Here is a 16,409-nt window from a genome sequence, read left to right as displayed (position 1 = left end):
GCTAGGGCGGGTGGCCAGTGGGGACCATATGCTATGTGTATGGCATCTTTTTGGGGTGGGACCCCTTTTTTGGGACAACGGCCTTGATATGCGTGCATGTGCGTCTAGCGGCATCTTTTTGGGGTGGGATCCCTTTTTTGGGGCAACGGCCTTGATATGCGTGCATGCGCGTCTAGCGGCTACGAAATTGTTTTTCAATGAAATTGTTTGGGGTATTTCAGTGGTCGTAGGGGTGCAATTCATTCGTCAATCAAACACTGGGACATGCATTTATTAAGGTCGAAAGTTTGCCGTACTTTAACTAAAAATTTACATAGAGGCTTATTCCAATGTCCGTTTTTTAGTGTTGTTAAATCCTATATTAGGGTAAAATCACACACAGATTCTAAATTTGGACTCGTAATTTTAAGATTCCAAGTGGAAATAGCTCAATTATTAAAATTGATGATTTTTACACTATAAAAAGAACCATAAATTCATCTATTAAATGGACATATATTATTTTTGAAGATGGTCATTTACATCCTTCCCCCCTTAAAGAAATCGAGATGTCCTCATCTCGTCATCATGAATTTGGGGTAATCTCTTAAGAACGTAACTTTATCTTCCAAAGTTGCATCCTCTTCAAGGTAGTCCTTCCATTGCACTAGATGTTCTATAAGAGTTCGATTACGGAGTTACCTTTCTCTAGACTCTATGGCTACAACTCAAGGACTCCTTGAGTTGGGATTACAACTTGCTCATCATCAAGAATATGATTGAGACTAGTGACATAAGGCTTTAACAAGCTTACATGAAATACATTATGGACCTTAATATGGGCTAGGAGCCGTAGCTTATAGGCACTTCTGCCCAGACACTTACTTGATGACTATATAGGTCCATAATATCTTGGAGTGAGCTTCTTATATTTCCCAAGTGACAGAGAGCTACGCTTGGGGCACACCCATAGAAGAACTTTGTCTCCTTCCTTGAAGATCCTTTCATACCTCCTTGTGTCGGCATAATGCTTTTTTCGATCTTGAGGAGCTTTAATATCTTTCTGGATAGCCTTGGTCTGCTCTTCGATCTCCTCGCGCATTTTTCTAGAGGCTTCGACTCTTAAGGTTGGATCAAAGAAATTTAGAGGAGATAAGCATTCCCACCCATAGAGTGCTTTAAATGGTGACACCGGTATGCTCTGGTGATATGATGTATTATAGGCAAATTCTACTAGAGAAAGGTATTAAATCCATCTTCTTGGCTCCCTCCACAATACGCTCTAAGAATGTCTTCAATTACTTGGCTAACTCTCTCAGTCGGTCTCCAAATGATAAGCTGTACTAAAGAAAAGTTGAGTACCCAAGGCTTGAAATAAGGCCTTCTAGAACTTTGAAGTGAAGTCAGAGTCCTGATTGCTGACTATCCTTTTTGGTAAACCATGAAGCTTGAAGACCTCTTTGATGAATAATCAGGCAACACCAGAAGCTTTGAAGGTTTTCTTTGTCGATATAAGATAAGCTACTTTGGTGAGCAAGTCCACTACCACAAAAATAGAATCATATCCTCCTTGTATTGTTGGGAGACTTGTGACCCACTTCATTTGGGGGATATCCAAGGGTTGAAGCTTCCCAGGCATCTTGACTCTTTCAGTTGATCCTTTGACATGAGACATTGATTCAAGTATCGAAGGACATCATTTTTCAAGCCTACCCAATGAGAGGTTTCCACAATAAGGCTCACCACATTAGAGTTCAGGCATAGATCATTATACCCAACAATGAAATGATATTGATTACAACATTGCAAAGATTTAACTTTTAAGTATTTTGATACCATGTAAATCCATTTTGTTTTGGTGCTATGTGAGTCCATTTTATGTAAGACACTCTTATTGTGAGTTGTGGTGCACTAAAGCATTAGGAAGATAATCTCCAGCTATCGAGGCTCAAAGTACACCCTCAACATGATGTAATTAGAAACATCATTAACACTTAAATACACAGGATTAGAGCATTATTATGAGGCAAGATAAGCACATAAAGGACACTTTTGGATTTGATTGAGAATGAGATTTAAATAGGTTAAAGATATAATGCATGTTGACATCATTGATGATCCAAGTGTTCCCACAATACTCTTCTCTATTCCCTTAATGATTTTCTCCTTGATTTGATTAAAGCATCTACCCATGTTCCCACTTGATGAACTCGTGGACTTCTTGATGCTTTACAAATATGATTTACTGCATTTACTCTAGTACAATAACCTTTGTCTCAAACTTCTATGCATTCCTAATCCATTGGCAATTAGAAGAACCACACTAGCATCTTCTTCATCCACAGGTGCATTCTGCTGCAAGTTGTGTCATTACAATCATGTAGTTGATGTGAGTAGGACAACATTATGTAGTCAACTTAGAACTTAGTATAGCTTAAGCACATGTAAACAAATCTTGGGGGGGATTGTACACAATTGATTGAGTTTGTGATACCCATGGTCGAGAGAATGGGGGAGGGGAGAGCCACTATGGTGCTCTATGTAGAAAAGTTCCTAAAGAAAAACATGAAGCAAAACGTGGAGTGCACATAACGAAAGCCACCTACCCACATCAAAACAAACATAGGCCCATAAGCACATCCCCACAAACATAGCCCTTGCATACATTAACACATAGATAAACATGGCATCTTCTTTGTACAAGCGTTACATCTCAGCTAAACATGGCATCAAAACAAGCACAACAAAACCTATCTCCTTTGTCTAAGCCTCTACATAGAATCACATCAAGGATCTAAAAAGATAGCCCAAAATAACCCACAAAAATTAGTTAGATTACCATGCACGAATAAGATAAAGAAAGCAAACTTTTCTAAAAATATATGCCGTCTCACTTATGCACAACTTACGTAGGCCACACCTTTGAAAATTCAATTTTAATCACATGCTGCCAATTCAAGCGTACATGCATAAAAACACTTTCTTTAACCAAAATAGAGATGACACGTATTTTGATATAAAAGCACTAGAAAGTGGTGTCCAAATTGTTTCGTGAATACGGGCCAAACCGTGAGAGGAGTCTCCAAATGGTCCAAACACGGACTTTGTTCCTCTTAATATGATCTATCTTTCTTTAGTTCATGTCTCTAAGAAGTAAAGTTATTTACTCCTTTCTAAGAAGCTGATATTGAAAATTAAGGATCAATTTGGTGTTCGGACCTTGTTTTGGGCATTCGTTGGTAGCTATGTTTACTATGTAAACCCCCATACAAGTTTCCTTTGGTCTAGGCTACCCACTATGACCCTCTTATACATTATCTAACATGGTTAAGTATGGTACAAAAATTACTTACAAATAACAGCACAAAGCATGCATAAAAACTAAAAATTGACCAAAATCGACTTCTCTAAAATCATCAATTTGTGACCAAAATTAATCTTTTATGTCCTCCAAATATTTCCCACTTATAAACATTAAATATAGATGCTAAAAGTCAGCAAGTCAAATGGGCCCAAAAATACGTACATATGAATATGTTACATTCTCCCTGGGGAGAAAAAAGAGCATTGTCCTCAGCGCATGAATTGAGGATAATGACTCCTTACATGATCCTTGGACAACCAAGTGGCATCTTCAGCCGGATAAGTCTTCCATTTGATCAGAAGATCAACTATGCCTTGATGTCTAAGCTTCCTAACTCTGTGATGTCTAAGCTTCCTAACTCTGTGATCCAAAATTGTCTTTGGTTCTATCTCAAAATTTCCCTCTTCCTCTACTCTCATTCTGTCACCAATTATGTGATTTGGATCAGCCACGTACTTCTTTAGTAAACTAATGTGAAATACATTATGTGCTTTAACTCCTTTTAGAAGCTGCATGTAATAAGCTTATTTTCCAATCTTCTTAAGTATCTTGAAAGGTTCAGTATATCTAGGTGCCAATTTCTTAAATTTTCCAAGTTTTAAAGAACTCTTCTTTGGCTTCACCTTTAAGAATACCATTTCACCCTCATTGAATTCTCTTGGCTTTGTTTTCTTGTCTGCATAACTCTTCTACAACTCTTGTGCATTCCCTTATGTCTTTTGTTTATATCTTCATTTATCTAACATATGTTTACTTATCTCTACCTTTCTAATAGGATCATACCATAACACAGGTGACATACAATCTTGCCCATATAATGCTTTGAATGGTGACATTCATCTTCATTTATCTAACATATGTTTACTTATCTCTACCTTTCTAATAGGATCATACCATAACACAGGTGACATACAATCTTGCCCATATAATGCTTTGAATGGTGACATTCAAATAGTAGACTGTGGACTACTATTGTATGCATACGAAACCATATGCAAGTTTTCATCCCACTTTCCAGGTTTATCCACATGCAATACATTCTTAACATGTCCTCTAAGATTTGATGCACTTTGAGGATGATGTGTTGTACTCATATCAAGTGATGTCCTAACATCTTTAAAGAATCCCTACCAAAAAATTAAAGTGAATCGAGAATCTCGATCTCATACTATGCATTTAGGCATACCATGTAACTTGAAGATATTCTTCATAACCTCTACTCCTTGGTAGCCTAGTAATAAAGTCCATTGATATACATTTCCACTTCATCTTTGGCACATCTAATGTTGCAAGGACATTCGTTAATCAAAATGGCATCACAACAAATTCATAATGCCCAAAACATTTTCTAAATGTAGTCTTTGCTATATATCACTCTCTTTGATGCAAATCTAATGATAACCAGATCATAGATCATTTTAGAAAATACGCAACTCCATGCAAGCCGATCAAAAAGCTCTCCCATCTGTGGCAATGGGTACTTATTCTTGATCATTAACTTATTGAGCCCCCTGTAATCTACATAGCTGCATAGTTCCATCCTTCTTCTCCACGAAGAGAATAGGAGCACCCCATGGTGACACACTAGGCCTAATAAATCTTTGCTCAAGCAATTTCTGCAATTGCATTTTCTGCTAAGAAGCTCTTCATACAGGTTTTGCACCAAGTCTGAGCTCTATTTCATGATCTGCAAATCTATGCAGTGGTAATTCACTCAAATCATCAACAAGAAACAAATTTTGAAATTCCTGAAGTAAAGGATGATCATCACCCTTTTTCTATTTTTTGACACTTTCTGCAATTCCACGGTATATACATGACAACACTTTCTTGCTGCTTTAGCAAGCTATAAATCAGACATCATTCTAAATTCTACATCACATTTTTGACCCTACAAGCAATAATCTTTACCATTATCTCCAATCATGCAAACCCGCTTCTCATGGCACGATATTCTAGCCTTTCTAGGCACTAACCCATTCCTAATATGGCATCATACCTTCCCAAAGGCAGCACATGGAAATCAGCTTTTGACTTGAGGTCGCCTATGTGATGAAAGGCATATTATTGACATACTCCTTACATGTCTATTGCTTTCTCAAAGCAAGCTCTACCATAAGCTTCTTTTGGGAAAGTTTAGTTCTTTCTAATCGTTTTACCACGTGGGGTGACAGGAAACTATGCATGTTTCCCAAGTCAATTAACACTTGAAATACATTATCGGCCATAGTTGTAGCACCTTTCCTCTTGCTCCATGAGCGTTGTCATTACTTGAAGATCCACATACACTCTTATGTACTGAGCAATCCCATTCTCTGAGAAACCTTTTCTAAGAGAGGTGAATATTAGAGCCAAAGTTGGCAATAAACCCCCAAAAAATTTAGAATTTTCTAGACAAAATTTCAAAACACAAATGCAATTAGATTTCAATACATCACTTTTCACCAATCCAACGAGCATAAGACATACACACTTACATAATTTCCGAGTCACACCTCACCATAAACCTGTCAAAAGACACCAAAATTGCATGAACCACCAATACATAAAACCGGTCTATATTTGAGTGCATATACAAGTGACCATTCTCACATAATCACAAATCGGTTGAGAAGTTCCCAAAATTGCCTGAACCACCAACACACAAAACTAGTCCAGAATAATGGTGGAGAAAACATTGTAACTACCCAAAACTGAATCATACAAAACATTCTAACAATCCCATGTCCTACAGACCCCAAAAAGTCATAAACATCCAATGAAAAAAACCAGATCGCGTGCCTCCAAGTGCTTGAAACAACTCAATTCTTGTTAGAGCTACTTGGTGAATAAACTCATGAGCAGTCACATCCAAACCAAGGACCTACAAGTAAACAAAGTACATGTGCTTGCATGGAATGTATGTAAAGTGCTTACTCTCTCTTTTATGAAAATCTTCACATGTGCATCTTGGAAAGCTATTGATCATAACGGAGTAGTTCACTCCCAACACTCTAGATCCATTAGTGCTTAGGTAAAAGATATGAGACTCATTGCATACAACAATGGCCTCACAGATTACTTGTCCGTTCAAGTTCCAACCCTTACCAACGTTCTCATTAAATTCTTTTGTTAATCTTGTCCTCCATCTCACAATTTTCCGATCATGAAACCGTGGACGGAAAGTACTAGTCATTGTACCATTTGCAACCATATTATTATGTGTGCTTTGCGGAACGAGAGAGAGAGAGAGAGAGAGAGAGAGAGAGAGAGAGAGAGAGAGAGAGAGAGAGAGAACTTTTAGTATTGATAATTGTAAAATGGCATGCAGGTCAATTAGAAAGTTAATCGCTAGTGTCAAAGCCGTCACCCAAGAGGAGATATTAGAGGCAACACAGATTATTAGATGTAAAGTCCCACACTAAGAGGATGGCTATAGCTGTGGTTGGAGAGTGTGCTACAACACCATGTTGCTGCTATACTCAATGTTGGGACTGCCCTTAGAAATTGTAAGCATGCATTTTTTCTTTTAATAATATCTCAGTTTTCTTATACATTCTTTGATAGCACATATTTATTTTTCTTTATTGTAGAATCCACGATTAGCACACTATGCGGATTTGGATTTACGACTATTCAGGGCCATGATAGATGAGACTTGTTGAAAATCTCATCAACAATATTGAGCAACGACAGCTAGATATGTCATTTGCATTTGTGCCCCCTCCACCACAACCACCACTAAGGACACTACCACATAGCAGTATCTGCAAATACCAGTCGATAGAGAGTGGATCCATGTAGGAGATTCGCTACCCCCTCAGTGGCCCGCATAGGAGCAAGCATCACCGCCTTATGAACAACAAGGTTTCCCTTTCAAAGAAGAGAAACCTTCCCAAGAGCAAGAGTAAGCCTCATCCAATGTTTAGAACAAATCTTTGATGCAATATGTAAATCAATATATTAGAAAATGTAAGAAGGCATTGATCCTTATATTAACTACTCTCGGGATGTACAAAATTTTCTCATGGTTGATATAAACACGACTATTCACTATCGAAAATACAGTAGACTCTATTTTTGTATCTCTATGTTGTAATGATGATCTCTATGATGTAGTTGGTAGAACCAAGAAAACTTGCGTCGTGGTAATGTCTTTACATGAAATGGTCCTTTCTTTTCTCTGTGGTACCTATATGTAGAATTAAAAGTAATGTATGTAAGTAATAAAGATTATGGCTTAATGTTGAAATCTAGAAATTTTCAAGATTAGAGTGATTGGCATACCTTACTATCATTGCACTTGAACACATAATCATCAGGAACATGTAGGATATCCTCATTTGCGAGGTCTGTTCTCACTTAAGGCAGGGAGATGTTTGACCTAATATTGAGTACTATCAAGAGCTTATGTTCAAACCATACCTCTAAGAAGATTAATGGATTTTCAATGTCTTCCTCCAAGTCTTGATCAATTACTACAAGATTTTCATCGACATCATGTCATCTCATATAATGAAAGGCTAAAATGAAATTTTGAGAGCCAATCATGTATTTATAGACAATAAACTTTTGTTGGATTTTGCAAGTAACCCCATTTAATTCTTTTACATCCTAGTTTTGATCTAAGACATCCAGACATTTCTCTGATTTGTAAATAAACATTGACAATGCTTTTCTGACCTCCTCTCATAAAAGAAGTCAATAAAAACATGTAATGCATAAAGACAATGATTTTCACCTCGCGACTTGCTACATTTGGTCTTATACATCTTTGCAGGTCTTGGTATATCTTTAATCTAAAGAACTCACTTGTTTTTGCATATATATTGGCCATTCTAGACTTTCGAATGAAGACAGTGGTAATGGTTTCAAAGATTCATAACTTGTAACACTATAAGGTGCCATGTAAAATTTGAAAGTCCTCTCTCAACCAAAGACCTTCTTGATCTTACTTTGTATAGATGCTCGCCAATAAAAGCATGAAACACATCGAAGATTTCCACCATACTGTCAACAGACTGCTAGTCTACCAAGTTTGAAGGATATATGTTTATATAGCGAAATACAAAACAAGTGTAGGTATAGAAATGAAGCACGATGTATTAACATAATGTAAAACTCATTTAAAACACATTGACATACATTTTGGTCTATGGAGTGGGATGCCAATAGGCCAACGTTGCAAATGCAGTTCTGAGTGCATGTAGGCATGTTGTATGAGGACTTTCTTAATGCTCATTCCTATGTCAGAGAGCTTAAACTCTTTAACCTTTGTAAGTGTTGATAAACTCAAACTCATTCGCAGACTTTTTTCTCTTCATTGTTTGTAACATAACCCAACTACCAATAGAGATGAGGATAGAAATCCACCTATGATTATCTGTATCAAAGCTGTTGTATACTGTAATAGATCTAGTAGAGGAGTAGGGATGCCTAGGACGTGTGGTTGCCATTAAAGCAAATAGTAAAGAAAAGCAGATGCAAGAAGAGAGCTAACCTAAAATGCAAAAAGAAGAAAGAAGAGAAGATAAGTTCCAAATCATGTGAAATTTTTAGAGGGAAGACCATTCATTAAATGAGTTGGAAACCTCAAAGAGAACTTTTCAAAATTGTAGATCGAAAAACTACTTATATTAAATGAGCTAACAACACTCTAGTTTTCATATATATTAAAGAACTGACATAGTAAGTGTACTCTAAGTATTTTGAAATACAATTCATATTTCTTTATTAATAATATATTCATTAAAAGAATATATAAAAAATATCTAATTCCCAAAAGCTCCATTACGGTGGCTCTCTTCCTATTGGTCTAAACTCTCTTCCTATTGGTCTAAACTCTCTCTCTCTCTCTCTAAAGGAAAAAGGCCCAAAATTAAGTCCCATAACCCCCTAATGGTTTTTCTTAGCATCATTAAGTTGTCGACTAGTAAAACTCACTAGAAAATCCATGTTGTGTTCCCTAGGTTTTGCTAAGACACCTCCAATTGCAAATGCCGACATATGTGAACATGAAACACAATGTTCCACTATGGTGTTCGTAATATTGGATCACTTGCTAGGGCCTTTTTGAGTTTCTCATATGCCCATTTGGCACTCATCAATCCATTCAAAGAAGATCAACAATTTGTAGAGCGGTCATGCAGAAACAACACATAAAAATCTGAATTGTCTATAATACCTAACATGGCCCATAAATCTTTGTACTCCTTTAAACTCAAGAATTAGTTTGATCTTGATATCATCTGTGGAGAAGCCAATTTTTGACACAATATGCCTTAGGATAATTCCATGTTTTGTATAAAATTGGCATTTGGATGGATTGGGAGATATTCGATACAATCTACATTTCTCAAAAATCTTTCATAGACACACCAAATGCTCTTTCCACACTGAATTGACATAGAGATCATGTCTATAAAGATTTCAATAATTTTTCTCAGATAATCTTTATAAGTAGTGCACACATGAGGTGTTGAAATATGGCTGCGACATTTTTTAGGCCAAAAGGCATGACCTTGTAAGCAAATACTTCCATTTCTGTAGCAAAGATTATCTTGTGTTGGCCAGCAACTCGATAAATGAATACTTGATTAGCATTCACCATTACAAACTTTCTCCATGGAAGATATATAAACTAAGCCGATTCAATCTTCACATATATTCATCTAGGGAATACTAGCTTCAACCTTTGATTCTATATTCTCGAACTAATCCAAGCTTCTCCATGATCATAGCTAAGCTTATTAGATTTGAAGCATAAAATGGAAGAAAATCTAAATTGGTTATTATAACGAACTTCTCTCATCATTCATCCAACGATGCGGCCACACAAGAGCTCGTGATATGGTTGGCCAAAATAATACTCTTGAAACTCAAGATAATAGACAGTTGCAGATAATAGACAGTTGTTAGGCCATTCTACAATTTTGTTCTACTTAGCTAAACATTTCCATAGGAAGACAATTTGATAACAAGATAAAAGGTAATTTGCAAACAGGGAAAAAAAACCCTTACATATATATATATATATGAAGTTTTGTTAGAATCAACACTCATGCTTTGCATATAAACTCAAAATCTTCCCTAGGAATCACAATTCTATCTGGGGGTATGTAATCTCTAATCAGTCTATACAGATTACGCTGAAGTACATGATTCGGGGTCAAACTAGTGTGTGTAATACTCTCTCTCCAACACTAAGCAAGGCCAGCAGGATTCGCCCTGAGAAGGGGGGGCAAGCAGATTGACAAGGCAGGTGGGGGTTGGCCAAAGCAGGTATGCATGCAGGAGGTGGCAAGGGGAAGGCATACAAGAGGAAGTGTGCCGTAGGAAGGCGAAGTGGGGAAGGTGTTTGGAGGGGTCAAGAAGGAAGAGGCGAGGTAAGGAGGGATCAAACAGGATGAGATGAGGGCAAGAGGGAGATAAGTAGGTGGTTTAAGCGAACAAGGTGTGTGCAGGGGAGGGAAGGCGAGCAGGCTGGGTTGTAGGGGGCGAGTGGGTGAGCTTTGCCTAAATACTGTTGCTTTAAAAATGTTTTTTATCCCCAACCAGAAATGAATGCAGAGCCCATCAGCATCAGCCTACCAAAATTCCCTGGCTTCTTTCATGCTTGTCTTATCATTCTCAGTGCCTCAACCTTGTTTGCATCCTCAAGCATGTTGGCATCTGCACAGATCTTAGACATACAGACATAAGCTGCGGCATCTTTTTCATCCAATTGCACTGCATGTTCAAAGGCCTTTCTTCCAAGCTCCACATTACCCCACTTCCTACAAGCATCCAACACACTATGCCACAGCACAAGATCAAGATGGAAAGGCATTTTCTTTATCATAGCTACCGCCTTGTCTAGGTGGCCTGCACGACAAAGGAGATCAACCATGCAAGTGTGGTGCTCAAGAGTTGGACTCATGCCATACTCTCCACTCATAGCTTCAAAGTACACCTGGCCCTTATCCACCAGGCCTGTGTGACTGCACACATTAAGAACACTAACAAAAGTGACCAGATCTGGCATTGTGCCTTCTCCTTTCATTGTGTCAAAGATATGGAAAACATTTTCATTTTCTCCCAGCTGGATGTACCCTGCAATCAGTGCAGTCCATGAGACTACATCTCGAACTGGAAGCTTGTAAAAAACTTCTTGTGCTTTTGTAAGTGAACCACATTTTGCATACATGTCAACCAGTGCGTTTCCAACAAGAAGGTTTCTTTCCAAGAACCCTTTGCTGGTAAGTTCAGCATGTAATTTTCTGCCCTTGTCTGTGGCTCCAACAACGCCACAAGCTTTCAAGCCACAAACGAAAGTTACAGCATTTGGAGGGAAACCCTCAAGTTGCATCTGTTCAAAACAGTTAAGTGCTTCTTCACCAAGCTCGTGTTTGGCATATCCTGCAATCAGTGCAGTCCATGAGACCACATCGCGAACTGGAAGCTTGTCAAACACTTCCTGTGCTTTTGCAAGCGAGCTACATTTGGCATACATATCAACCAGTGCATTGCCAATGACTAGGTCTCTTTCCAACAACCCTTTTCTGGAAATCTCAGCATGTATTTCTCTGGCTTTGTCGACCGCTGCAATAGTTCCACAAGCTTTCAAGATGCAAACATATGTGACCGCATTTGGAGAGACCCCCTCAAGTTGCATCTGCTCAAAACACTTTAGAGCTTCCTCACCGTGCTCGTGCTTGGCATATCCTGCGATCAGTGCGGTCCACAAGATAACATCTCGACCTTGAAGCTTGTCAAACACTTCTTGTGCCTTTTTAAGCAATCCACATTTGAGATACATATCAACCAGGGAGTTGCCAACAACAAGGTCTCTTTCCAACAAACCTTTTCTGGCAATCTCAGTATGTATTTCTATGCCCTTGTCTGTGGCGCCAAGACTGCCACAAGCTTTCAGGCTGCAAGCGAATGTGACAGAATTCGGAGAGAACCCCTCAAGTTGCATCTGGTTAAAACAGTTAAGTGCTTCCTCACCACGCTCATGTTTGGTAAATCCTGCAATCAATGCAGTCCATGAGACTACATTTCGAACTGGAAGCTTGTCAAACACTTCCCGTGCTTTTTCCAAGGATCCGCATTCAGCATACATATCAACCAGCGCATTGCCAACAAGAAGGTTTCTTTCCAACAACCCTCTTCTAACAATCTCAGCATGTATTTCTTCGCCCTTGTCTGTAGCTTCAATACTGCAACAAGCCTTCAGGCTGCAAACAAATGTGACAGCATTTGGAGAGACCCCCTGAAGTTGCATTTGGTCAAAACAGTTCAGTGCTTCCTCACCGCGCTCATGTTTGGCATATCCAGCAATCAGGGCATTCCATGAGATTACATCTCGAACTGGAAGCTCGTCAAACACTTTCTGTGCATTAGAAAGCCGGCCACATTTGGCATACATATCGACCAGAGCGTTACCAACAAAAATATTGCTTTGCAACAACTCTTTTCTGGCAATCTCGGCATGTACTTCTTGGCCCTTGTCTATGTTTCCAACATTGCCACAAGCATTCAAGATGCAAACAAATGTAACAGCATCTGGTGAGACCCCCTCCAACTGCATCTGTTCTAAACACTTCAGTGCTTCTTCACCATGCTCATGTTTGGCATACCCTGCAATTAGTGCATTCCATGAGACTATGTCTCGAACTGGAAGCTGGTCAAATACTTCCTGAGCTTTTGCAAGCAAGCCACATTTGGCATACATGTCAACCAAGGTGTTGCCAACAAAAAGGTCATTTTCCAACAACCCCTTTCTAACAACCTGGGCATGTATTTCACGGCCTCTTTCCACATCTCTCAGTTCAGAGCAAGCCTTGAGAAGGGCTATAAAACTATACCGATTCGGATGTAAAGAATCCTCCTGCATAATCTGGTACAAAATGAGAGCATGCCGTGACTCCCCACATTTGACATGACCTGCGATGAGAGAATTCCACGAGCACTCATCCCGATACACCAACCTGTTGAAAACCTTCCGGGCCTTGCTCATGCTTCCAGCTTCCACCAACATTGAGACTAGGCAATTTCCAAGTGATCTATGAATTTCCAGCCCACTTTCACTCACGTAGGCATGCAAGTGCAGTGCATAGGCCAGGTTTGTCTCTTTTGTGTACTTGCGCAAGATGACTGCAAAGTTCTCAATTGAAGGCTGGGGCGGCATCTTTTCTTCCAAAGACTCGAGTGCATCCTCTAAGCTAAGAGTCTCCCATCCACCACTGTTGTCGTCATTGTTCTCCTCTTGCAGCACTGTTTTGTGCAGCATCACATGAGACTCTTCTTGTTTTGTCTTCACAATCATGTAGGAAAACCACCATCCATTGGGGCCCTTGGTTTTTCTGTGGCATACGATCCACAGCGACAAGGCTCAGCAGCAGCTCTATTTACCCTTATATGTAAAAATAGGGCACCTCCTGCGTTGGATACCCGTTCTTGATACATCGGCTGGAAACCCCTCAAAAAAAGGAAATTACAGCCTTCGCTGCTTGCAGGCACGCCTGCACACCATGTCCTTCCCGTAACCCTGCTGCGCTCTGGACCCGCTTCTCCCCTGCGCACCATTTCCTGCCCGTAACCCTTCTGCCTAGGCCCCCGGTCGCTGCCCACCACCTCCCAAACCCTAACTTCGTCCCGCATCTCTGCACGCCCCTATTTTTCCAATTCTCCCCCTTCTCTGCACCTTAAATTTTTCGAGTACCCCCTTCAAATTTTCCCTTTTCCCAACCTGCAATCACGAACAGACCCACAGAATATAACAATGACGCGCTTGGCGAAATGGAATGGATCAAGGGAAGAAACCATGGGAGAGGAAGAAATCACAAGGTAACAGCCCTACATGAAGCTGAAATTGCAGGGAAGAAACCATGGGAGAGGAAGAAATCACAAGGTAACAGCCCTACATGAAGCTGAAATTGCAGGGTTATAAACCTACAGAAAAAACTGTCAGCAGAGGTTGCCCTTACCTAAGTTGGAATCACAACGTCAGCACTCGCACACAAAAAAGTTTTTTTTCTTGAGGGTGCTTATTCACTGTAACGACACACTAATTTATTAATTTATTTTTTATCAATAATAATTATATATATTAACGGAAACTATATATTAACTGAAACTGTTCAACCAAGTCAGAGCTATAGTATCCATATTTACTACTTCTCAACTTCATTCAGGGTTTTACACAAAAATTCCCACCTCTCTGCTTCCATCAAAAAGCAGGATTGTTCCCAAGATATCTTATATCCCAAAAGTACACTAGCCTCTATCATAGCTTCTGTAATGCATCCACGAGGGGACTGTTTTTCCAACATTCCCCCATTCTTGGACCAAACTTTAACAATGGGTCTGGTTCCTACAAGGTTTTCTATAAAGGCAACAAAAGTATTTGTGATCAACTTGTTTTTCTTTGAGGTACCACCTTAGAGTTTTTGGTCCAAACTTGGGGGCCCTTTGCTTCCCTTCCCAACATCTCACCTACTACAACATACAAACCAGTGTTACGGGTTTATTCCTAGTATGTTTGAAGCTCACCAAGCTCTGGAGCAGAATTCATATCATATTCCTTGGCAAATTCTGAATCAACATATCCAACTCAGAACATCTTATTTTATTCACATTGCACACAGACCAGCACATGTATACACACTTATACATCAAGTCTGACTCTTGCAAGCCAGTATATGCAACCGTCATAAATACAATTGCATTCTTGCTAAACCAGATTTCCAACAAAATGCACCCTTAGTGTCCCTAAGCTTTTATACCAAAAATTAAATACAAGCACCCCAAAAATTAAATAAAAGCACCCTTAGTGTCCCTAAGCTTTTATACCAAAAATTAAATACAAGCACCCTAAAAAAAAAAAGACATTAATTTATTTTTTTAGGGTGCTTTTATTTAATTTTTGGTATAAAAGCTTAGGGACACTAAGGTTTGTAAGCTTAGTGATAACCTTAGTGTAGGATAATCTTAGTGTAGGCTAAAATCAAAATATAGTTAAAAATTCAACATAATCCTAAAGTAGGCCATGAAGTAAATAAATTTAACGAGAAATGAAATTACCAATAAGCATGATGAAAGCAGTCGTGTGTATTTATAAAGATTAAAAAACAAGAGAAGATGTCATATAAGCCAGAAACCCAATGCAATACAAGCCAAAATCACAATCTATAGGAAGCAAGCTTCTTCCTCGATGAGGCCCACAAATTTACTGACTTCTGGTGACAATGGCACAAACTCATCTCCATCCACAATTGCTTTTTTAAACTTGTTTGCTCTTTTCCAAACAGAAAGATATGATGTGGAATAGTTCTCTTGTGATTGACTGTCTTGCTCATTGTCAATGAAATGGGATTGCCACCATGACTCCCCAGCTCTACACTATGGTTGCCATGCACACCTTCATTACTTTGTCCTCCATCAACTTGATGATCTTCTCTGTTGTGTCGTGCATGTAGTGGATTGAAGTATCTATAACTAGGAGTATCTGCAAAGAAGATTTTGGCAATGTCTATGCACTAGGTCAGATGAGGGAGCTTCATCACTTTCCAAACAGTAGCAGATCTCATCCTGCTCATGCCATATCCAGTCTTTGGAATTATCCATGAAGCTGCTAGGTAGAATTTCCTCGTGCGAACCATTTTCAAAAGAGTACTTTGTAGTTAAGCACCCAGCTTGTTGGCTATGTAATTGCCCATGTATACATATGCCATTTCAAACAAATTTACAGGTGACAAGCATACTTTGTTTTCAAGTCTGCTTGTCCATAAAGAGCATAGAGTTGACGCCCTCTTGTTATCTCCTCGCTGGAGATATTATGCGAGAAAAACTTGAAATGAGGCTTATGCAAATCTTGCATATAGTATCCTATCATGCCTTCAAATGTGTGCATTTTAATCTGTCTTAAACCTCTACACATCACTATACCACCCTCCGGTTTGAACAAATCCCAACCTAAATAACTTTTGATGGTTTTGCCTACGCTTATAAGTGATGGAGCCATAAGACTTACAACCATTTGAAACTGTAAGTGGTTCCAAAGTACCACCTTTTTCTAACACAAACATTCCTTTTAAACAATCCA

General features: G+C 39.0%; 1 protein-coding gene across 1 annotated transcript; it reads right to left on the bottom strand.

The window, feature by feature from the left end:
- Window positions 1–10,323: 10,323 nt before the first annotated feature.
- Window positions 10,324–14,159, bottom strand: LOC147624880 (pentatricopeptide repeat-containing protein At3g09040, mitochondrial-like). The gene has a single exon (XM_086818120.1). The coding sequence runs from the start codon at window positions 13,629–13,631 to the stop codon at window positions 10,932–10,934; it is 2,700 nt and encodes an 899-aa protein (XP_086674246.1). The 5' UTR covers window positions 13,632–14,159; the 3' UTR covers window positions 10,324–10,931.
- Window positions 14,160–16,409: the final 2,250 nt, after the last annotated feature.

The sequence above is a fragment of the Cibotium barometz genome, chromosome 24 (assembly GCF_041138505.1).
Source record: "Cibotium barometz isolate CiBa-2024 chromosome 24, ASM4113850v1, whole genome shotgun sequence".
Lineage (NCBI taxonomy): Eukaryota > Viridiplantae > Streptophyta > Polypodiopsida > Cyatheales > Cibotiaceae > Cibotium > Cibotium barometz.
Note: the sequence above shows the minus strand (reverse complement) of the source record. Positions and strands in the feature narration are given on the sequence as shown.